At 36.7% G+C, this 25,511-nt stretch overlaps 1 protein-coding gene across 3 annotated transcripts in view; it reads left to right on the plus strand.

The window, feature by feature from the left end:
• The window catches only part of CFAP99 (cilia and flagella associated protein 99), a 56,927-nt gene that overhangs the window by 416 nt on the left and 31,000 nt on the right, over positions 1 to 25,511 (plus strand). For 2 of the 3 annotated variants that reach the window (XM_068679719.1, XM_068679721.1), the window contains exons 2-6: positions 2,286 to 2,413; positions 12,635 to 12,779; positions 15,654 to 15,748; positions 22,239 to 22,351; positions 24,496 to 24,670. In XM_068679719.1, coding sequence (XP_068535820.1) covers positions 2,294 to 2,413; positions 12,635 to 12,779; positions 15,654 to 15,748; positions 22,239 to 22,351; positions 24,496 to 24,670 — 648 coding nt within the window. In that variant the 5' untranslated portion in view covers positions 2,286 to 2,293. Of the gene's footprint in view, positions 1 to 126; positions 201 to 2,285; positions 2,414 to 12,634; positions 12,780 to 15,653; positions 15,749 to 22,238; positions 22,352 to 24,495; positions 24,671 to 25,511 lie in introns of all 3 variants that reach the window. The other variant, XM_068679720.1, reaches the window with a different exon arrangement.

Raw genomic sequence — 25,511 nt, forward strand, 5'->3', positions numbered from 1 at the left:
CCCGAGGCTTTGGCGTGGCGCTGAGGGACGTGGTTTGGTGGTGGCACTGGTGGTAGGGCGATGGTTGGGCCGGCTGGTCTTGGAGGGCTTTTCCAGCCTTAACGATTCTGTGGTTCTAAATTCCAGCGTAAATGCGACCAGCAGGATGTGACCACGGAGGCAACAGCACCCTGCGTTCGGTGGCTCTCTTTCTAGCACACGTGAGGAGAACACCTATGGCATTCTGAGTGGCTTGAGCTGAGTGAATTTTGCAGGAAGATTGATTTCAGCCCTCCCCCAAGCACTGCTTTCATCTAGGGACATGCGATCTCAGACTTTCTAGGCTAGGAATGTAGGAACACACTTGAAACCAGAAGACCTCTCTCATGCCATTGAAACAAGTCCTTACAATTGTGGTTGACCTTACCAAATGGAGTTAGTTTCAGAATATCTCCAAGCTCTGCCATAAAATAAGGCTAAGTCAGGCTCTTAATTCCTTTAACTGGAATTCTACATCTGACAATGGAAGGAAATGTATACCATTTTGTGTGCAGTGATTCTGTATCATTTTTATACACAGGAATTAGTATTTTCTCCTAAATAACCATATGGCAATAAGGGTGCACTCCATAACACATTTTAATTCTGGTGCATGTGTCTTAAAATAACGTTGATTATTTTAAAATAATCAACAAATATAAAATAAAAAAGCAGCAGTTTGTTTAAACACAGTCACAGGTGAAGAACCCCTGTATGTCCCGAGTTCTCAAGGTGTATGTGTCCTACTTCTCATATTCCATTTTTTTGCTTTAATGACTGTTTTTTTTGGTGGGGAGGGAGAAGAGGGAATGTTGGCATGTACAGAGCACAGGAACTCAAACTGATTTCTGCCGTGCCAGAAGAAAAAATATTTGTCACAGAGAGAGCTGTTGGAGCCTGAATTATGATTCAGTCTGAGTACAGAGGTATTTCAATCGCCCTTATCCGAAATTCATTGTGAGTGTAAGAACCTTGGCAGGTACAGAGAAACAGATCATGTTCTGCAGAGGAGGGGAGAAACGGTGATTCCCCCGATGACAGAGGCACTGTAGCACCTCTTCTTTGCTTGTCCTCACTTGTCATGATCCAGCCCTGTCTTGCTGGTCATTTTTTCTTTATTTGGACATTTTATCTTCATCATACTAGGTAACTAAATGTCTATACTGCACAAAACACCTTTTTTAAGGACCTTGACATTAGTAATTAAAAGAGTTGTTTAGGCAATTATAATTACATTTGATAGTGCTGAAAGGCAGGGTATAAAAACACTATCGGAAAATGTTACAACATCTTTTTACAACAAGAAATGAATTATATTTACCACAGTGGGAATGAATCATCTTGATCAAGCTTTCTTTTCCAACAGCAGAGTATAATGATATATAAAATGAAAGAACAATTTTCAAAAGTATTTTTTCACCATGTGAAATGACTTCTCTGCTCATTTTTTTTCCCATTGATAAACCGGATTCCTGACTTTCAGCCCTGCTCATTACTGTCATTGGTCTTTAATACACAGCAACATGCCTGTGAGTGTAAACAGATGAATTATAGTTCCTGTCATGTGAACATTAAAGTGTAGGTAGCAAGAACTGTGGACTCACGTATGATTAAGGCATCATTAGAGGTGGATATAATCCATTCATTTCACAAACAAAGCATCGAGCATTAAGTGTACTCAGCTGCTGTGCCCTAGAAAACTTTGGCAGTGGCCTAAGCTACCGATGCGCTGTGATTGCTGCCTGCTGACCAACACTGTCTCATTGCTTCCTTGTATTCCTCATATTCTCCGCTCCTGTTCTTTTTTTTTCTTTCTTTCTTTCTGTCTTGAAAAATAGGCCGCTAGTAATAACACTTAATAAGGTTGAAGAGTAAAATTCTGTATTCACTTGCATCTCACTAGGAAGATCAATGTATTAAGTAGGACCTGTGTAGCACACATACAAAAATTAATGCTTTTCTCTAGTATTATCTTTAATTAAATTTTGTCAAATAATCTGATACAGAAATCATTTAAAGTATTGCCCTAATGATCTTCCAAGATATTTGCAGAATAAGAAGTATGTAATTATGTCTTCTATGTTATTGATGTTTCTATTGTTTCTAGTGTTCTCATTTCTGCTGCTCTGAATACCCATGGTTTTGAAAGCTTGACCTAAATGTTCTTGTGTACATTACTGCAGTGTATCTTCTCTATGAGCCTATCAACATACATTATGCTACAACTGAAGCAGGCATGAAAAATTAATGATTTACTATATTTATAGGATTCTCCATGGTGAAGATGGTCAGCCATGGAAAACATATTGCGCTAATAGTCCAACAGCTTAACAAATTTAACCCAAAAAATCAGAGCGTGGAGGATTTCTTGAATGAATCAGCTGAGATGTTGCAGGTATATTCAGTTTCAATTCATCTTATGTTGCTTACAATGTTTTAGTAGATGATTTTAAATATGAAGATATCTGTTTTCTGACATGCTGTTGTAACTCTCATAGATTTTTCTTACAGCACCAACGTTTTTGATTCAGGAGTAAAGTCCAAATTTCTTGTGGTTATCACCAGAAAACAAGGCAGCAAAGATCAGAGTCATTAAATAACTGCTTGAGTAGCAACAAAAGATGGGGGAAGCAGCAACCTACTAAAACGGATCTGATGGTGACAGGGAAAGTTTCTCTCCCACTTCTAAGCTGTTTTGTACTTTTCTTTCGTCTTTTCTCCTTCTAAATGAAAGTTCTTGCCAGCACCACCTGTTTGTATACACAAACACAGTTCAGAAGCTGACTCACAGGATCAGGTATTCTTGCTTTGAGGACATGACTGTCCGAACAGTGGGATGGAAGGCAAGAGGCACTAAATTAACCACCTGCTTTTAATCTAATACTGCAGGTAACCAGAACAAGATTCAACAGTGTATAGCTATACCAGCTGAAGCAGTTCCTGTCTTTTCCTCAACATGTTCATTCATCTTTTCCCATCTCTTTGTCCTTAGTGCACCCCTGACTTCTGCTGGTGCAGCTGGAGGATTGGATCAGCTGTAGGAAATTACTAAGAAAAGACAGTAATATTGTTTAGTCTGCTGTTGTTTGCGCATGCTGTGTATTATCAGACTGCATTGTCAGAGCCCTCATTCCGCATTGCCACGTTGTAGCTCAAGTACTCATTGCCACTTCTGACAATAAGGTCTAAAATACTGCTACTCCAATTAGTTAGTCTTTTATGTTTATTTTGCATAAACACAACAGATTACAAGAATATAAAACTTCAGAGGTCTGATATGGACATCACAAGCTGAGGCAGTGATGCACACTTCTTGGGTATTTACTTTCTTCATCAGTTTCTACTCAGGCCCCTATTTTCTGGCACTGCCCTCCTGCCTTGTAGTGCTGGCACAACTCTTTCTGGATTCATATGCTGAATTACATCATGGAACTGGTCCAGTTTCAAAATAATCATTTTTGACTGGGCAAAGACTGGGTAAATTCAGCTACCACTGCTGCCAAAATAAATACCTATTAATATTCAGATCATTGCTCTTCTCAGCCCAAGAAAGGTGATACAAAGACAACAGAAGTAGCAGCTTCATTAGAGAAACATGGATCTTAAGATTCTTAATAAACACTTTCAAAGGGGAAAGAACACGGAGGATAGCTGATACCAAAGATAGGGCAAAAATCCTTGTCTGGGACATCTTAAATCATTCAGTTTCACTTTGTTTACTATATAATAATTTTTATGCATATTTATCTGAGAAAATTGAAAGAGAGATCTATTTTTATACAAAATTAAGCTTTCATGCAATGTCTTAGTACCAAATGGGTGATTATAATTCCTCATGGAAAATTCATTTCACTTTCTTTTCAGTTTCAGAATAGACTTGTGGTCCTAGAAATATTGTAGCATCTTTGTACACATGATCTCCTGGCTTGGCCACTTACCAATTAGCCAGTATTAACTGACTTGGTATTAACTGCTTCCTGCAGAAACTTCCTCCAGTTAGAATCCTGATTAAGGCCATCACTTCAAACCACACTCAGTCCAAGCTTGTACCTCTTGTGCTAGCAGAATGACTAATAGCAAACCTAATATTGTGGACTACTGACTAGACAAAAATGAGGAGAATCAGATTCCAAGAGCACAAATCCATATGATTGCAAGACACAGCTCTCTTTATATTTAGTTAGTTAGATATGCAGTAAATCAGACTCGACTTTTCTACAACTTACTATCTTCTACTTTGTTAGACTTTTGTACTTGGTAAGAAGTACTTCTGAAGTTATGGAAAAGAAGTTGTGGAAAGAAGTTGCAAGAGAGTGCTGAAGTTTTGTTTTAACATCTTCAGATGACAATCAACAACAATGAGGAAATGATACAGAATGAGGCTGGATTTTAGACTGTAGTTTAGAATTCTTATTTACGTACACAGTGAATGTAGATATGTTATAAAAGGAAATTGGATTTAATCCTAAGGGAGTAAGTCCTGAAGGCATAATCTGTCTTGACCAAAATATCCCTGTCAACAGTCCACCAGGAATTATTCTTGTGGGAATCCGTACGAATTAAAGCATTAAAAATGGGTGGCAAACTGAGGTACAGGAAAAGAAATGAAAGTGGCAAAGTGGGCAAGCAAATATATGTTAAAATGAAGGACTTGAAAAGAACATGAAAAAAAGAAAGAGGCATAAAATCCAAAGGGTCAAAACTGTAGGTTAAAAATGTACCAACTACTGAGAATAACTTGCTTTAAGTGAAAATTAACTGGCAGAATTCCATATTAAACCTTTTACTTTATTAGTATAGAAGGAATAGGTCTGTGCTGAACGTTCTGCTCCAAATCCAGCACAACATTTCTGTTGGTTTCACTGTGCTGCTACAAAGGTGACACTACCCAGAGCTTTGCATAATAACTTCTCAGCAAGATTTTCTTTGTAATCTTTAGTTGCTCTAATTTTTCCTTCACGTAAGGTTAGATAAGTAATTAAATCAAAGCCCAAAAAGCGTGATTATGTTAAATAATAATAGTATATTATGCTCTTCTATTAAAATGGTGTAGACAGCTTTCCATGAAATAGTTCCTTGCATCAGACCACACGAGCTCTCGTCTTGTTCCTTTTGAATGCCAGAGGAGGGTATCAATTGACATCAACAAGAGAAGCAACCTTTTGAATATTATTGTTTCTTAATTCATCATTATAATTTTTCTTTTAAGTATCAATACATTATTCCCATCTGAATACATTCGCTCATTGTAGGAAATCTTGTCTCAAGCTTTTGAGAGAGGAACCTATCTGAAAAACAGTTGGGTGTACTGTTTGCTTCCAAGTATATTCCAGAGTGACTTCCCAAAGTCAGAAGCTGTAGTCTGTACATATGTTGGTGTAAATGAGATAAGTAGTTGACCATTTTTATTTGCAGAGGAATTAGATAAAGCTATCTAGAGTTAAGTTTTAAGTTTTTTGCCTTTACATCATCCATTTACAATCATGGTGGCTGCACATCTAATCACAGCACCCATCTTTCCCTATATTTTTGTGATTGAAGCAGATGATGCAGATAGCATATCCAATAACTGTTGGAATGCATTTTTCTTCTTCACTTACTGCACTTTGCAACCACATGCTATTTCAAGATACAAATAGGGAATCAGAAAATTAGTACCAAAGGAATAGAAATTGAATTTTAAAGAATAGAGGTGAGCTTTACTTTGACAGTAGTTCAGATCTGTCCGAACCACTGTATATATAAAGACAGAATCTTCTCGTGGTGTGATGGAAATGTATAAATAGACTGCCCAAGTGTCATGTAGTTAGTAATGTTTAGTGTAGCTGTAACTAGCTCAAGGCTGGGTCTTTCAAGTGACACACACTCAGAATTACCGTGTTAATGGCATCATGGCCTGCATCAGGAACAGCATGGCCAGCAGGACTAGGGAAGGAATTTTCCCCTTGTATGCTGCACTGGTGAGATTGCATCTCAAATATTGTTAAATGGTAAAATAAAGGACTTTCCAAAAACATTGTTTTCAGTTTGGGACCTCTCACTACAAGGATATTGAGTTGCTCAAGGATGTGCAGAGAAGAGCAACGGAGCTGGTGAAGGGTCTAGAAAACAAGACTTATGAAAAGTGAGGACATTGGGGTTGTTTGGTCTGCAGAAGAGGAGTCTGGGGGGACACCTCATTGCTCTCTGGAAGGGACCTCTCATTTCAGAAGGCAGATGAAGGTCTTTTCAAATACCTACTGCTCAGCTGAATATTTGGTTTCAGCTCCAACAGAAAGCTAGATTCAGCACAACATTGAGGCCTTCCATTCTTTCTTAATTTATTGTATAGGCATTTCGGTCACGATTCAGCAAAACACTCAAGCACACGCTTTTGCTTTTCTATTTATTATTGCAATTTATGGTGCTTTTAGTTTATATCTGAACATGTTTGAGATAATCCTCATTCTATAGATCAGAAAAGCAGGTTGTTAAGAGAGAAGATAATCTCTACATGGCTACTCAGGAAACAAGACAGAAAACCACATTCCGGTGTCATTTCCTATTTTCCAGCTCCTAGCTCGTGCTTCTATATACAAATGGCACTAGTGAATCTCACTGATTATTAGCCTTCTGTTGTTAGAGAAATACAAATGAAATATGGTAAGCATTTTTATTTCTTGAATAGTGCGAGATAAATCAACACGGTTTCCTCTAATTAGAATGTTATGATCAAAATTACTCTAGAAGCAATTCTGTGTTAATCTCCATATATTTTATTTCTGCAACATGTTAATTTTACATCATGAAAAGAATTTCTGTTCATTGTTCCCAATGAATGATCAGACTTGATTTTCTTCCAGGAAAGAAACTACGCTTTGACTTGTAATTTGGCTATTTACAGTCCTCATGCTTATTGTGTTGTACGTTATAACATTTACAACATAATATTGAACTTGTTTTCACTGGGAATATTTTCAATAGGAACATGGGTTCATTAGTAATATGATGTGTGATTCCTAGTTGCAACAAGCAAACCTTCACCTTCAATCTTGAAGAATCATGTTATGCCCTTCAAAGCTCATAAAAACAAATAGTAAATGCAAATAAATGCTCGTTTCAGTGTTGCGACCTTGTTGGTATTTAACGGAGTTCAGTATGAATTATCCCAAATAGCACATTAACTTAAAATAGTTCTTTAAATCTTAGTTCTTTAAATTATGGGTATTCATATTGAAAACATTAAACATCTCTATTTCTATTGTTCTTCATTTGAATGCCAACACTACTTCTCTTTGTTTATCTTCCTAAATGCTTTTTACTACTCTTCTCATCAGATTGATGCCCTCCAGATAATGTCATTGTTCTTGTTTACTAAAGCCCCCTTTTTTTAGTGTCTTCAATTAAATCTATTAAAATGATCGACATCGTAGTGATCCTTCATCTGGTGTATTGTACATAAGTAATAACATACATCATTTCATCAGACCATTTATAAAAATGGACTGCATCTATTCATTTTGAAGAAAAAAATGAATTTTGTACAAAACTGAAGCATCCCAGACAGTTTTTCTTTGGAGTGACTATTAGAATCAAGCTTTTGCTATGATAACGATAGATGGATTTTAATGCAGAAGTTATCATGCAACATTTGTGCCTTTCTCTATGTAAATAACTCACTTTATTTTCAGTGGAATGATTTGCTTCAGTTAGAGTTTCAGGATCAGACCAATCACGTTGAGCTTTATAAACTCCATCTACTGAAAAGCTTAATTCTGTATAAGCAGAATTGCCACCCCAAATTCACGGTTTTAGTCCTTTTTCCCTCTCATTGATAGCAACAGGAACCTGCTTTTGAGCTTTCTGTTTTGCAAGAACACGGTGTAATTTGGCACAACTCTTCATAGTTCTCATTTGTGTTGGTTCAGCTGTATGTCTCACACATGCCCACTCAATTGTGAGTAAAATCCCCAAATATCAAATGTCATAGATTTAGTTTTAAATATGAAAATCATCTAATGCAAGATTACTTTGATGTATGTAGTTTAAAAAAAAATCCTACTAAATTATACGAGTCTAATTTGTACTATTGGTTACTGATATAAATGTAAATTATGATTTTTGTAAGAAAAGGATGGAATCTGATTTTTCCACAATGTCCTGCTCATATGGTTTAATAATAAGTACAAAGGAAAATAACCTTACTTGTACCTCTTCAAGATGGTCGGCATTATCACATGAAGATGAAAATATGAGACGGTGAATGCAACATAGACTGTAAATAGTAGAAGCAGTGCATTCTTGTGTTTATATCCTAAGATCCCAGGGCTTTTTTCCCTGTTGAAATTAATGGAAGCAAAGAGGACTGAGTTCTGGTGACTTATCCAAAACCCAGTGAAGTCAGTAGGGATATTCTCTTTCATTTCCATGGCATTTTGATTAGACCCCTGGAGAGGACTAGCACTGATAGCTGAAGTGCTATGAATTAATCAGACTGCATCTGCAAAATGTGTGTAGAAGTCGACAAGTTCAGTACATGCTATTACTCACAGTTCTCTCGGGAGGTGAAAGGTATTTATCTTTTCATCAAATATTAGCTTCTTACCTTAAATGTTTGTTCACCTTAAACTAAATCCTTATCCTGAGCAGTCTCAAGCAGGGCATGGCTGATGTTCATTTCCTCCCTTCCCTCTAGAAACAAGAACTTTTCTGTCTTTCCTTACCCATCCTTCTCTGACCTCCCTTAAACAGATCCCATTGTCACCATGCTTATCATGCACCCCCTGTGGCAAGGCTTGTTTTTTCCAGATGCTCTTCCATTCAATTCATGCTATTGCTTGTACTCACGCATGTTGAAAGTTGTGTGCTTACAAATCCTGTGCTTAAGTTTTCTTACACAGTCTCTTCTGTTCTTGAAGGAACTTGACTGGCTTCCAGCCACAGTGAGGGAGCAGGAAGCAGGGAAAATGCGCCCAAAGAGGCAGACTGAGGGCACCAGGGATCTCCCAAAAAGCAGAGATAATGCCAATCAGCACATATTCAGACTAGGGTAGGTCAATCTCATGCATCTTTTTTTGCAGACTGAATCCTTTCTTTACAGCTTAATCACTTGGGAATCAGGAAAAGCTGAAATTCAATGTCATAAAGAGAATATGGTCAGATATTTTTATGACATGACATTACGAACACATATAACAATATTTTGCTTATATACAGTGCAGGCATTGCTCAGCACAGTAATATATAGGCTCCCGAACATTAAAAATACCGAACCATCCAGTATTCATCTACTATAAACTTACTTCGCTTTAAACAACAAAACAAAAAAAATTAGACCCTGTAGCATTAGAGATAGAGAGGTTGTTTCTGGAGGCATAGTTTTCTAGATTTATTGTCCTTGATATATTTCAATAGCTGGTGCAACAAAAGATGATAGCTGCATATTACTTTCACCTGTAAATTATCTGGCCCTCCTCATGCTGAAGGACATACAGAAGATACTTGCAAGCATAACCACCTGTTAGTTGTTTGAGAGAAATGAGGTGAAGTGAAATTCGGAAAGTAGGAATATGGTCTGATGGACAGCACAAAGACTCAGAAATTAGCATTTATAATTTTTTTTTTTGATTGCCACCAATGACTTAGGGTGTTATCTGGGGAAAATTTCTTCCCAGCTCTGTCCTGTAGTTCCCACTTTTACAAAACAGTATTACCCAAAAGGAATTTCTTTAAGCACAATTAATATTTGTGACATGTTTTGAGAATCTCATTCAAAAGCTGCTGTAACTTTACAATCTGTCATCATATTGTAGTAACTGTTTCTGGGTCACTTGACCCACTTGTGAAATCCATCCCACTGACATAATGCAACGTAAGAAGGCACAGAGAAAGAATGCGCTTATGAATTACTGGTCTCAGTGGACAGCCTAGGAATACTACCAGAATTAATGACCACAACTATTTGATAATTATTTATTTAGTCTTGTACATAGCATTTTCCATAGCAGAGACTATGAACTTTTTAAAGCATTAGGTCAGTTTTTGATTTAATAGATTATCAGGCCTACTAAACCAAAAACTGGCTTACCTTTGAGATTTCTTATCCAAGTCCTGATCCTGCCCAGTCTTGTTTAGTTTATTATGAGTGTGGGTGAGATCACTTCCTCAGATGACACAGAAACAGAACACTTAGTACCTTCTGTAGTTAAAAAAAGATTCAGTGTATGATATTGTGTGATAAGAGGAAAGGACTCTTTGGGGCATGTGGTCCACAGAATTACTGGTCAGTATAAATGTTCTGGGGCACAGCTGTCCCCAGGCTGCACCTCCTGCTACTTGTTCCTTACGTTGAGACCATACAGTGGTTATGTACTTTATTTGCCCCTAGCTGTGACAAGGGTAAGCACATATTTCTGTGTTTGTTCTACCAACTAGCTTCTGGCTGACTAGTTAAATCAGAACAGCAAAAGTAGAGTAAATGTATATAAGCAATTGCACTTTTCTGTGTAGTCTGAACTGTGCAGGAGGTATGCCTTGGGTACTGGTGTCTTCCTATTGCCATCTGGTTGTCTACTTCTGTTCCTCTCTCAAAAGTACACTTGAAAAGCACGGGTTTGTTGGAGGACTTTGTACACGTAGGATACTCAGGAGGTGAATGCAAGGATTCTGATCAAATGAATATCTTAAGAACTATTTATTTTCTAGCCTTTTAGAGGAGGTAATTGTTAGAGGTTTTGGAGGCATATTCCCAGCAAGCTTGTCCAATTTTAACATGAACTTCTCTTTACAATCAGAGCTACTGTTACTTGCAGATTGATCTGCTTGTGAACAAAATCATCTGTTCAAGGGGACCTATCTTTTTAGATTCAAAATGCCACAGTCTTACTTTTGTTTGAACTATTTCTCTCTTTTTGCATTTCAGGTGTTTCTGTTCGCTTTTGCCTTTTGTGGTGAATTCTGATACCTCCTATGAAATTTGGGATATATATTTAAATATTGGTAGGGGATTAGATTTCTGGATTTTCTCTGCTTTCATTTATGAAAGATCTTCCTTAAATCCAGAAAAGGTATATTTGGAATGGATGGAAGGTATCCCTCACAAGAATTCTCAATGCTTAGCAAGATGGAGTTCATGCTTCCCATCAATTTTATATATATATATATATATATATACATTATTTTTTTTCGGATATGTTCAGTCTCTTTGCTCTTCCATTTGTGTCCTTCCTCCATCAAAGCCCTCCTGTATCTCCCATTTTCTTCTGCCTTCCTTTGCACTCCTTTCTCTCTACTCCCTTTTTGCCATCTCCCTCTTGTTGGCTCCATTTTCCTGATTGCATTCCCTTTTATCTTTCTGCTATCTCAACCACAGCCTATTAGTTCTTCTTTCTCAGGAGCCCTAATGAAGAATGAAGGTGATACCCTGCTTACTTGCACTCGGTCTCTAGATGCCCAATAGACTTTGTAAGACTTCAGTGTCTCTATGTAACGTATAGTTTGACTATACTGTTTCTTCTTACCCAACATATATGGGTCACAGAATATATCCAAAGTCATACCTGATTACTTCAGTTATAGAAATAAAGCTTTGTATATCATTTTAACTATTACTAGCTTTAAAGACCTAAAACCCACAAAAACTGAGTTTGATTCTCGTTCTGGATGTGTACTATTAGCAATGTTGTCTATTACAGTTCTTCTAGAGAGTGTCAGATATATTAGTGTGATTTCAGTGGCAGTAAAGAAGTTACAAAGGACATGTGTTTGTGTAATTTTGCCTGCATATATGTGTGCCTGTGAGTATATATACATATGTATTTGTAGACAATTATACAGATGCAACAGTGATGTGTTTCTAGTGAAAATGTGCATGTAAAAAGGAGTGAAACCTGGCTTTAGAGCAAGACTAGTGAAAAAAAAAAAAAGAGCTGTACTTGCTCTGAAAGACAAGCTAAGTAAATACACTTGGAACTCTTCTATGTCATTTTCTACATTTAAAAACTGGAACTGTAATTTTAAAGTTTTACCATGTATTTGCCCTGTCTCAAAGCCCTACACAGTGTCATGCATCAGAAGACTCACATACTTTCTTCTAGAAGCCCCTAATAATACTTTTAAACTAAAATTGTATTATATTAGACAAAGTGATTATGATGCTAGTGGCGATAGCCTACTGGGCATGGTGCACCTCTGATCTTATGTCATTGCAGGTCTGTTGTTCTTACATCTCAGATCAGTGGGAGAGATCGTCTATTGAATGTGAACTATCTTTTCAGAAGATGACTTGGCTTTTTTCTTGGCTAACTTCTTTAAGTCAGAGAATCATTTTTGTCTGCCATTTTGTCTGTTGTTATTAACGGTTAACTTTCACATATCAGTGCCCTTTAACTAAATTCACATGTCTGCAGATCAACTGAAAGTTTAATACTGGGGGAGGTTACATTTTACTGAATAAAGGCCATTGATTTGTTACAACTTCCCATGTCTTGGTAGTGTTGGAAATGTCAGCCCTACAAAGGCACTGCTCTTAAGTATTTGTGGTTTTCCATTGCCTCAAAATGATTGTACTTCTTTGTGTACACAACTAACATTTTCTTTCCAAAATGCATTAATAATTATTAATTTTGTATCTCTATAGACTCTTAATGTGACTGAAGAAAAATTTGTATTGGAAACACTTGCTGGATGCATAGAATATAAATCCTTATTGGATGTAGTAGTCAATGCCTTTTTTGTTCGGGATGGGAAATACTGTCTGATTTCTGAGCGTAATCTCTACATAGGTAAGTTTTCTTTAAAACAGCAAATGTGTTTAACACAGAACTTTAAAAAATATTATATTATTAGTGCAGGTTTTGTTATCATTGTGGCTAGTGCAGCATGAAATCCAGGACCTTTTCCAATGGCCTTATGATCTAAAGCCTAAATCCTGAGATTGTTATTTAGTCTGGATTCTCACAGGTGTTGGCTGGATATTTACCTAAAAATGTTCTGCAGAATGTGCCAGAAGATTAAGCTAATTGTAACGTGCAGGTGGAAAATGACATCACTGACTACAAGAAATACCTGGAAAGCTCAACTATCACTTTAAAAATATTATTCAGTGTTTTCCCTTTATTGCCTTCTAATCTAATACCTCTGCCATTCAGATGTGAAACTGTATAACAAAGCTCTGTTTGCTGAAGAACGCAGCATATCTCACAGAAGGAGATACATAACTTCTATCTATACCTGGACTTCTTCATTAGTGGTCATCACAATAACATTGAATAGACTCCTGTCTTGTCTCTGTGAGATAAGTCAATTATCTCCCTTTCGTTAGTGACTTGGTTAAAATCAGTTACAATATTACTACATCTGATAGTATGAGCTAGTTAATCAGACTAGTTACTATCACCAATGTTATTTCAGGCATTAAGAAATACATTGAAAAGTCATCTTTAAATATGTTTATGCTATGCACTTAATATAACTGAGATTGAGTTATAAAGTCCATAAAGAAATTTGAATCACAATTGCACTGGCATTGTTTCTCTGAGTCTTACATGTTCTGAAGTTTTGTAGGTACTTTGTAAAGTCCAGTCAGTGTAATTCAAAGTGGTTGAAAATACTAAAAATTGAATTAATATACATACGTCTACATTTTATGTTCTAAAAGCTGTTACATTTTAACTGTAATTCTGGTTGTTAATGCCACAGTCCCAGGAAAAGCATAGAAATCTAAATCAAATAACAAATTAAATGGAACCTAAACTGCCAGAGATGAAATTAATGGTACATTGAGTTGATTCTAAATAATAATGCTTCATTGTCTCCATTTCTGCAAAGCCATGTTTTTCAGTGTCTGGGGCACATATATTACAACTTTAAGCTGAGTGTTGCTGTAATTGGATTGTCAGGACTGGTCCACACAAAAGCCTCCATTAATCATGGGCAAAGGGGAGACCCCGGAAGATTTTCCTTTATCAACAAGTCGAGAGTCTAAAGTCATTGGCTTAGATTTTTTTAAGCTGCTTGTGATTCCCTTTACCAAGCTGCATTGACACTTAAATGATCAAAGCTGCTTATAAAGGCTGTTGCTATGTGTGAGCAGATTTGAATTTAATAAAGCTGGTAGGAGATAAATGTGTACTCTACTAAGACTGCTTAAATATGTTGCTATGCTAAAGCACACGACTGAAGTCTAACGATACACTGAGTTGGTTGCAGCATATTGGTCAGGAATTACTGATTTCATCATTACTATTTGGTGGCAGCTAAAGTACTGCACTGCAAGTGAGTCTGATTGATCCAAGTGAATAAGGTCAAATAAGAGCTGATACAGGAACTCGTGAACTTTACAGGTCCATTAAAATCTTAAAGAACTGACTCTTCCCATACCAAACTGCATACATGCCAGAAGGGGATGCGAAAATCAGATTGGGACTTCCCAGAGAATTCCAGATTTAAAGTTTGGTTTTATTATAATTCAGAATTAAAAAAAAAAAAAAAAAATTACAACATTTAGTGCAAAACAGCCACTTTCAAAAAAAAAAAAGAAAAAAGAAAGAAAAGTAAATGAAATAGTAGAGATATGATATTTTATGTTTGAATTTTTTGTTTTATGTAATAAACTGATTTTGTAACAGAGTAAGAACTATCCTCTCTAACAATATTAAAAACAGATTATGTGAAAAAATCCAATATCAAAACTTTCTTTTATGTCATCTCTTTACATTAAATTTTGTCAGAATAAGCTTGCTTACACTGAAAATTTTGGGTATGTCAAAAGAAAGCTATTTTCAGCAATGTCATTCTTTCAGAAACCTTTCAGTTGTGTCTGTCAGGAGCCATTTGTCTCCTGTTTTTCCTGCCTTATTGCCAGATTAACACTGAATTTCACTGATGCAGTATGCAGGTGCTTGGTGTATAAGATGGTGCTACTACCGGAAGAAATGGGCTGCCTGTGTCTCCATCATGGGCCACTCATTCTCACCCCCATGAGTTAGAATGAGTGTTTAGCAGCCATCCAGTGAACTGATCAAGAAACTGCTTCAGGTTAAAATTCACAGCCTGAGTTAACTTGGCTGTGTGGGGGACTGTACTTGCCCAAGAGAAGAAACACCAGGAACTAAAAGGGGGAATAGGAACAAGCATTCAGGGGTTGAAAAAGCTGCTTGTTTTAGTGGTGTTGGCAGAATGAAATGACTGCAAAATCACAGCAGGATTTTAGAGGATTCCAAATTCTGCTCTGGTAGATCTCCCAGTTTTGCAAACAGATATTTGCAGGCATCCGGAGGACGTCTGAGCATGACTTTGGATAACTACACTTGTTTTACAATTTTTGCGTAAGTGAACCCTCAGCTGTTACCATTTCTGTATAAAATTCTGCATGCATTCATGGTAGACTTTTACTTGCTTAGATCTAACTCAAGAAACACATAACTTATTTATATGAACCTCAGCACAGTCAGAATGCTAGTAATGAACACAGAGTTAATATTATAAAATCCTATTACAATTTCTCATTGTCAAGCACTATATTGCCCAGGTAGATAAGCAATACTGAAGACTATTTAAAATTAAAGTAACAATCTAAATCCTAGAGCATGTTGAGTATAGGGTATATATTTACTAGAATGTTCTGCTGCATTTTAAATATATTTATCTTTTGATAGTTATTTGCTATTTGGCAACTTTTCAACTAGAAGAGCTTGGTCTTCAGCACTTCAGCAGAATTGTGAAGTCTCAGGACACCGCAAAAATGCATAAGGTAATGATATTACAATTTTTTTTCTACAATTAGTGTTTTCCTCATTGTGTTTTATTAATCAGATGAATTCTCAACTTTTAAGATCATCTAAATTCAGAAATTAGTGTTACTTTCAGTTTAAATTCAGAAATAAAATGAGAAATTATTATTTTCTTATCATAAAAATCTTGAGTTTCTGTATTTATGCAATGACTATCTCATATTCAGTCAAAGATCAAGTTAAAATGTATTTTTTATCATCTGAGAAAGTAGAATAAACACAGGATCTACAGTTCATGTGGTTTATAGTTGTCCCCCTAACTTACATACTCACTCTTGGCTCTGCTTGCATTTGTTCTTTGACTTCAGGCAGTAGAAGTTTTTGCTGTACACAATGAATCTGTTGAAACTGTGGTTCTTGCCAATTTGTGTTCTTTTTTTCCCTAAATAACCCACTGCCACTTTGCTTATCAAGCCTTTTTCCCTTCCATTGCTTTTTTTCTTTTCCAAAAAAGCACAGTTGCTTGTTTGGAGCTATACATGTACCAGTTACCTCATTGCAACATATATACAATTCCATTGCTGCCAAATAGAAATCATGACAACAAAGTTCTGCCTGCCTTTTCCTCTCCGGGGTCATTGGTTTGGATTTCTCTCCTCTCATAGTTTGCTAAATTTCATGAAACTGGTGGAAATGTAAATATATTTTGCTTCTCTTTCAAAATGGTTGAAAGTGCTGATTATCTTAAAAGCTATGTTTTAAAGTCAGGGAGAGGGATAAACTGACTGACAATGCTTTCCCATAAGCCTTGTTTTCTTGGGAAAATAGGCTAAAAATTAAATTACTGGTGACATACATATGTAAGCTTTGATCATCTGGATGTTTCAAAGCATGTCCAAACACAAAGTTTGAACAGCAAGTGTATAGGCTTCTATATAAACGTGAGATTCAAGGGATAGGCAAATTCTAGTCATTAATATTCAAAAGGCTACGGTTTGTCCTTATTCTGATTACACTGAATGTTCATGTGGATGCCTGTATCTTTTTCCTAAGTACAGTTGTTTTGTAATGTGTAGGGAGAAAGAAGGTTTGGGTGTCTGCATAATGCTTTTAAAACACTCAGCCCTCTGGTCACTTTGTTTTGATGGGCTTACTTTGGACTGTTTTTTATTAATTCCATTGAGAGGAAATATATATATTTATTTCATTAACTGCTAGAAAAAACAGAGAAGTGGCTAGAAGAATTATCATAATCTGACAGACAGACAAATCACTCTCTGTCTAAATGCTCTCCAGCCCCTTCTTTGGTAAACATCTTAGAAACGAGCCACTGGATTGGATGCATCTTGAGCTCATTCAGCCAGCAGCACAGTCTTCCCACTACATGACATCTCCTGTCAATTCCATTCACCTAGCTTTATATGGCTGATGTGTCAGTACCCTGACGTTTTACTTCAGACAATTTCTATCTCCTTGTCTGGAATATTTTTTTTTCTGATAGGGAAGTGCTGCATGTGTGATGATCTGCACCTGCTACCTTTTTTTCGCGGTAGATGTAATTTTGCTTACTTAAGTATCTTACCAGATCCTCATCACCACAGCATCTAGGTTTTCTTCTCTTGCATTAGAAGAGGTCCTTTGTCTACCAAGTAATGCTAGATTATATTAATGCACCTGCAGCAGAGGATTTAGAAGCAGCATTTGGTCCCCCAGCAACAGTGACAAAAACAGCAGAAGGCAGATTTGCAGCCTTAGCAACAGCCTGAAGTTGTCAGAAATTTGGGATTCTTCTTCAGGATGCTGACCTGTAGATACTGCCTGATGACTTTTGTGGCTGAGTTCAGTTGAGGTGCAAAATAATTATTCATGTATATTTACTTAGAAAAGATTTACTTTGATTAACAGAAATGTTTCTGCACATCACAGGCTGCCTGGAATTTTCTTAATTGTGCAGATAAATCTTAACGCAAATTAGTAGTCTTCATGAAATTAAAGGCACTGTTCTTATGAATGAGACGTACTTGTGTGAGTAAACCTCCTTTTACAGGAGTGAATGACGGAATCCATTTGAATCAAAGTCAGTGTTCCCCTATGATTGGTGTATGTTCAAATATTTTCATTGGGGCCTTCAATATCAAGGCAGAATAATAATGGCACCTCATTCATACATGTTCATCTGCTTGAACAGAAAATTATAAGCTTATTCTGTAATGTTAAGAATACATGCAACAATTCTTTGTGATTTTATACTGACAGAATCATTGGATAAAACCCAATTTTGTAACCTGAGCAGGATTGTTCTTCTAAGAACTTAGCTGTGCACTGCTAGCTCAAGCCTATTTTCATGTTCTATTATTCATACATTTTGTTCTTTTATTTCTGTGATAAAATTTAAGGGTTTGTATGTTAGAGAAAAGATGCTTGAAATAAAAAGTTGAAGTAAACAGGTTTATAATTTCAAACTTGCCTTGTAAAAAAAATGCAAATAAGTAGCATATTCCCTCTAGCACTCAAGAACATGTTTCATTCTATTTCACATTCTGATTTATACCAACAGCAGTGAAGTCCTTTATAAAGAATTTCTGAGATCTGCAAATGAAATTACTATATAAGAACCATGTGTTGTTATTGCTGTTATGATGAGGTAGGAATAATAGGACAAGATCAGCCTCCTGGAGGATGAAACATCAAAATAAATCCTAGCTGGGTCAAACAGTGGCAGAAGTATCTGGGACCAGGCTAGGACACTTTTCTCCAGAGCTTCAAATCAGGATCCTCAAAATGGAATTTCTGATTATTATTTCTTGGCAGGAAAGCCATCTAAAGAGTTTCTTGCCTTCCTTTTCATTTCCGTGTTCCAGTTAAAATCTTACAGGTAATTCAACTTCAAGTGAAGAATAGTAGTGAAAGAATCAACAGATGAAGAAAGGAGTGAACAGGAACCTCTTTGATTGCCTTTGCTACTACAGCAAATATCTGTGGTTGCATACAGCCAAAATAAACTCATTCGCAGGTAGTGGCTGATCTGTGCCTCAATCTACTGTTTCTTACAGTTGATTCTTTAACTCAAGAATCAAAAGCTTATGCTGTGAATATAAATGAAATATGTGATGAAATAAAATATGACTTCATGGATGTAGGGATAATCCCAGATGAGGAAACTTCCCATTGTTTCATTTCATTTTTAGAAATAATCTCACTGTATAAAAACATATTAAGAGACTATTAGCAGGGCATGTTCAAATTCTCATAAGCAAGGCATTAATTTAGCCCACCTGTACAAATGCATTACAAAACAGTCAAATTTTACACCCTTGTTCAATCTTACCACAGCCAGAGGAAGGTAAAGTAGTAAAAATTGATACAATTTCTGCTGTAATTACACTGCTTTCAGAGGAGAAATTAAGCTGGTTTGTCATGCTCTGTGAGTAGTGAAATTCTTGGGCTTGGAACATTCAAGACAGAGGACCAGTAAACGGGACAGCGCTGTTACCAAAGTGACTGTCCAACAGCTTCTCTAAGGAGAGATACGCTGGTAACATCTGAACAGGAATCTGAGAACTTCAAGCTGTATTTTGCTGCTATAAAAGCAAAGACTGATAATATTGGGGTTGCCACCTGGTCATGTGTGGCCAAAGAGAAAACTGAAATACAAGGTATTTTTTCCTAGTAATTCAGTTCACAAAGCACAGAAGTTTTTCCTGTTAAGAAACAAAATGTCCTATGGTTTCATGGGCCTGATTCTGCCCAGATTTGCCATCTGTGATATGATTTGTCAAAGCCAAGATTGTGGACTTGGATCCTGGCAGCCCAGGGTCAGAACCAATGCCTGGTAATCCCTGCATTACCACTGGCAGTCCCTGCATTGCCTGGGTAACCACTGCAGGGCTGCATTCCAAGTCTTCTCCCACATGATGCATTTTGAGCATACCCATATTATAGCATTTCTCTGGGGACTGTGACTAAAACACAGAATATTGTAATATACATCCCAATAACTATCTGATTACGCTCTGTAGCTCATAGGAATACGTCATAGCATCCATCCATCACAGAATTATCCATTTGTCCTAATTCAGTGTGAAATGTTAATAAGGAGAACATAACTGGAGTTGCAGTGAGAGGCCTCAAGGGATCATAGCCAGCTGTTCCATACAACAGCCAGAAATCACTGACTGTATGCTTTTATTGGTTTCATCTGCCTTGAAGAGGTAGTTGCAAGTACGTTGTAAAGGATTATTAAAGCAAATATTTAGAAGACCTAGACAGAAAAGATCAGTCAGGGAGAGCTCAAATAACAATAATTCAGAGGCTTAGTTTCATGTGGCAATGTAATAGACAATTGATTGAAGGCTCTGAGGATGGAGTAGGCAGTATTAGGGGAATACTGAGGACACAGCGAGGGAGGAGGAGTTCAACTTAGCAAAAAACAATGAAAGAAAACTGGAGGATCTACAAAACACCACCCGCAGCATTTCCATATCAGCTTCTTCTATGCGTTATCTGAATTCCCCAAAATTGTAAACAACTTCTACCCTCAGAGTCTGCCTCTTTTTAAGTATGCTCATGTTCAGTCCACCCTTGTATACACACTTGCTTACATATACGGGGTTTAAAAACACATTTTTGATAAACTTTGGGTATAGTTGGGGCCTTCTATAAGTTAAGAAGAGTACTTTGGCAACAGACATGATTCTCTGGGTCTATAATCAAATCTACACCTGGGATGCCTGGATGTAAAATTTGTTGTGATAACTGCTAGAAGTAGCGTATATGCAGTGCATCAGTTATCTTAGAGACTGTGAACTTTTCGCATTTTATTTATAGATTGCATAAGCAAAAATGATTATGTTATGTGGAAAATGAAATCCAAGATGCATGTATTATAGAGAAAGGTCCTCCAAAAGAAGAAAGAATGAGTTTCTAGAACAATGGGATGAAATGCATTTGTTTATCATATACCTAGCAAACTCCACTGAACCTGGAAACAGCAAAAAACCCTTCACAATTTGTTAGTCCTTCTTTTAGGGATGAATTTTCTTCTGGACAGTGTGTTGATACAATAGCAGCTGTAGTTTTGGGGAAGAACGGTAATTTCTAGACATGAATGGGAGTCCAAGGTGGTAATATTCACTCAGTCATTCAGTTGTTCATCAGTCATTTAACTCTACTAAAAGTGCAACAGATGAAAATAAGACTAAATTTGCAGGCTAATTCCTTGGAAATGATCACAACAAGACTATAGATTTCAAGTAGCAGGATTTCTATGCCTGTTGAACATCCACAGCAAGCACCTAGAGTCAAGTCTGTATTGTTTATAACTGATTTATTCACGAGGTTGTGAGCCATCTTGAGCCTGGCACCACATGTGAATTAAGAAGCTGCCTGCTAGTCCTCCGGAACAAAAAGCTCTATATGAAGACCTATATGGCTCTGTAGAAATCAACCCAAACAAGAAAGGATTGATGCCAAGTCTGAAATAATAAGTCCTGCAATCTCCATTGGAAACTGTTCAAGTGACTGCACGCAGTTTTCCAGTATGTCTGTATTCCCATAATGTCTATATTATTTAGGGGGGTTCTCTATTATTGGGGTTATTTCAGTGTGATACTTGGATCCCTTCCACCTTGGGATATTCGATGATTCTATGGTTGCCGGTACTTCCATTTCCAAGAATTGTAATGAAAAAGTTCAGGTTCAAGTTTGGAATTTATATTGCTGTCAGTGATACATGCTGAATCCGAGTGCCATTTTTCAAGAGTGTTTCAAAAGGCTATTTGAACAGTTCGAGTCTTAAAAAAAGGCTCTTGACCTTCTGGTGAACTCCAGTGGAAAACAAAAGTTCAAATGTTAATTGCCACTTCTCCAGCATGTAGAGCTCTACGATATATGTGTGCCAAATTTCAGCTTTCTACTTTAATGGGAATATGCCAATTAATTATATTTCAATAGAAAAAGGAACCATATTGTATAGCAGTTTATAGTTCTCACCACTTTCCCCTGCAAAGTTCCCAGGGAGTTGAAAGGATCTTAAGCAATTCAGGTGCAGTGCCAGGCCTGAGATATCTGTGGGCACCGTGGATCATCCAGCTACAGATGATCAGGAGTTGGCTGCGGAAATATTAGACTTTAAAACTCTACTGTATAATTAGACAAAAATCAGTGCATTGCACTAGCAATTATTCTTTAAAAAAAACTTTTTGTTTCACGATGTTTGAAGCAACTTAAAGATGCATCAAAGCATCCCCATGTTGTAGCTACTAGATTTTTTAGACCATTAAAATATTTTAGTATCTATTAATGTTTCACAAAATAGGGCTGAAAGACCTGAGGCTGTCCTAGCAGAACTATTGAAAACATACAAATATCAAGCATATGGTTGTAATTACAGGGTAAAATGAAAATAAGGTCTTTGAAAGTATTTGTAACAAACACGTGGTTTTTGTAGTTTTACATGTATGTACATTGTACCTTTAGTATTCATATTTAAAACGTATCCCTTATTACTAGTTTCTTAGATTCTTCTTCAATGCCTTGTATTTGAACACATGGATAAAAGATGAATGGAGTCGGTTCTACGATTCGCTGTATGTAAAGGAGAACTGGATTGATCCACTGCTAAGGTAAGCAGTCAGTACTTAAGTAGCCTGTGGTCACCTCAAAGTTTAAATGCAACACACTGGGGAAAGTTTCTGCTGAAAATTTGATTTGCTGTTAAAGTATTGCTCCCATTTAAGTCACTGAGAACCCTTTTGGTCTTCATGAGACTATAGTAATCCCTTTTACTTACCCAGAGGCAAGGTTCTCTCATGGAGAAGTCCTTTCACAGCTGTCGTACATTTGTTTCTCAGTGCTCCTGCATAGATCAATCATCATGCTAGCAGGTTTAAATTCTCTTAGAGAGTTTGATTCCAGCCAGTCACTTCAACATCTGCGTGACATTAAGCACATGGAAAAAAAAAAAAGGAAAAAAAAAAAGGTGTTTGATTTCCATGAGCGTGGCTTTATGCTCAGATTTGTTTATGCAAATGGTCATAAAATCCCTTCTGAGCAAATAAGATAAGCATGTAAAGATGTCTTTTAAAATTATTATTTATTTACACAATTGCAGCATCACTGAATGGTTTAAATGCTCTAAGGTGCCAGGTGTGTTAAGTGGTGATACAGTAGCCTGAGTATTCTTGCCAAACTGGAACATTTTCACATGGAGAATCAGTAGCTGAATCTCAAGTTACTCAGCAGCATGTTTTCTTTTTTTGCCCAAGACTGAGAAATTAAAGCTAGCATGGGCACACCTAGGTGGCTGCAATCACACCTCCTCCTCACTGCAGTATAGATTACCAGAGATGATGGCAAACACTGTTAGACAGAACTGTTACAAACAATGTCAGCTGAAAAAGAATTTGCATCTACTTCTGTCATGTCAGCAGACACAATTAGCCCTTTAGATTCTCTTTAGATTATATGAAATTAGCAAATGTAGTACTATAGTTTTGGCTTGAAATACAATTTCACTGAGTCCTACAGGAATTATGGAGACATTTGAAGTCAGAATTTGTCTCAATATATTCCAGTGTAGTAATTCTAATTATAAAGTATGCGTACAGCTCGAATATAAAGATACAGAGAGAGATTCAGAATAGCAATATAATCTGTAGCTTGTGTTTCATTAATAGTAGGCTTGTGAGAACTGTCCTTCACACTCAATTGCATTCAGTGTAACAAGCACAAGTGTTTTGCCTAGAAGCACACGTAAGCTGTGCAGGAATGCTGAAGACCAGATTTGATCACCGGGTTTGAAACTTCCTCCAAGGGGCTGAGGATACACTGATCAGTTTAATCACTCAAGTAGCTTCAATTCTTTTAAATATGTCTTTGTATTCCTCTTTCTAACATCAGTGAGGTTAATATAAAAAGTTCATTTTATTTTAATGGAGCTGCATTATTTTGGAAGTTATTTGTAAGCCTCATCCCACAGTGACAGTGTTAGCTAAGCTAACTGTCATGTAAAGAAGTCAGTGCAAATTTGCATCATCAGCTGATTTTTAAATTCTGGGAAAACTCTATTGCATGTGTAGTACTTAAGGGTGGAATAAATATGGCGGAGAAATAACAGGCATGAAGCTGTCACCAAAATCAGCCCTGATAACTTGTCTGTGTGTTACCTTGAATTCTGTACCTTCCTGTCACTCCTGGGAAGAATTTTGAAACTTCACACATGCAAAAATCCAAACACAGAGAACTCAAAAACATCTGCCCTACAGTCACCAACTAGTTTTGAGGGTTCATTTGCTGATTCTACCAAACTCCACACATCTTTCTATTTATTTTTTTATTAGAACTGCCTGGGCTGTGAGGTTGATCTGTGTGTCTGACAGATGATGACAATGGCAATATTTAGGCCACTGTCTGGTCATAGTCTCTTCATCTGTATGTACTCTGCTTCTGACAGCTGATTTTCTGATTCATAGTCTGGTCCTGCTGGAAAACAGACTGCTTATTATTAACTTTATTAACTAATATTATTATTAACTGCTTATTCAGTAAAAACTATGGCTATTTCACCACTGGACTAGCATCTATCAAGAGGTGAAATAACACAGTCCAACTAAATCATACAAATTCGCGGGTTAATTTTGTTAAAAAGAAAATAACAGAATAGCTGAAAGTGTTACAGAATTCGCACCTGTGCCAGCCTCAGATACTACACTGTGTGTACAAAAGAAGAAAAAGGAAATAAAATTGAATAATCTATTTTTATTTGAAGATGGCAGCCAAAAGTACAGCAACTGATTGAACAGCTCATGGATAAATTAAATAATCGTACTACCACTGTCAAGACTTCAACGGTCACTCAGCCAAAGGAATTTAATTTGACTGTACCCAAACCACGTGCCATTCCTATACCTCTGCCAATACCAGTACTGGAAAAAGGTCCACCTGTGAGTTTTTTTAATGCTCTATGAGATACTCTGCTCTATGTAATCTTGTGCACAAAATTATGGTAAGGGAGTTAATTGTATCTTTCAAAATAATTGTAGAAAATTTACAATCTTTGACAAATCAACAAGGATTTATTTGTTATTGAAGGTCAGATTTCTAAAAAATAACTCATTTATTTCATTTCAGTAAAACTTGTGTAAGCAAATTGTAGGCCAAACAAAGGAAAGGGAAAAGGTTGTTTCCTGTAGTTGGTTTGCATCTCTTGGATGTAGAACTCTACAGTGGATACAAACCGATGAAAGCATGATACAGAGGTTTCTGATAGTCCTTGGATTTTGTAAAATGTTTGCTTTGGATTATGCACTGAAGCAGGTAAGAAAAGAATATTCAACTGAACAATTTTATAAACTAGATGGATTATTTTTTGGTAGATGAACTCTCATTAAATAAGTAACAAGGCAACTTCATTGGACATGAGAGGAACTCTAGATTTTTATTCCTTGCTATTTGTATTCATGTTGAATCTCGTAAATTAATATTTTTTACCATTTTAATTTATTGCTTACATACAAATGAGAGTTGACTTTATCTTCGAAATGCCACGCTTTCATTTTACTAACTGTCCAAGATACTGACTCAGTTGCACTGGTACAAATCAGAGACACACAATTAGTTTATAGTTAGCTCGCTTGGGAAAGGCAAACAGGATTTGGGATCAAGTTGCTATGACTAACTTAATGAAGACTCCAAAATCATCTATATTTAAATGCAGTGGGAAGTGAGCTTGGAAGCCATAGTTTGGAGCATTATATGCCACCTTGTATTAGCACTTGAGGTTTT

Source organism: Anas acuta, chromosome 4 (assembly GCF_963932015.1).
Source record: "Anas acuta chromosome 4, bAnaAcu1.1, whole genome shotgun sequence".
Lineage (NCBI taxonomy): Eukaryota > Metazoa > Chordata > Aves > Anseriformes > Anatidae > Anas > Anas acuta.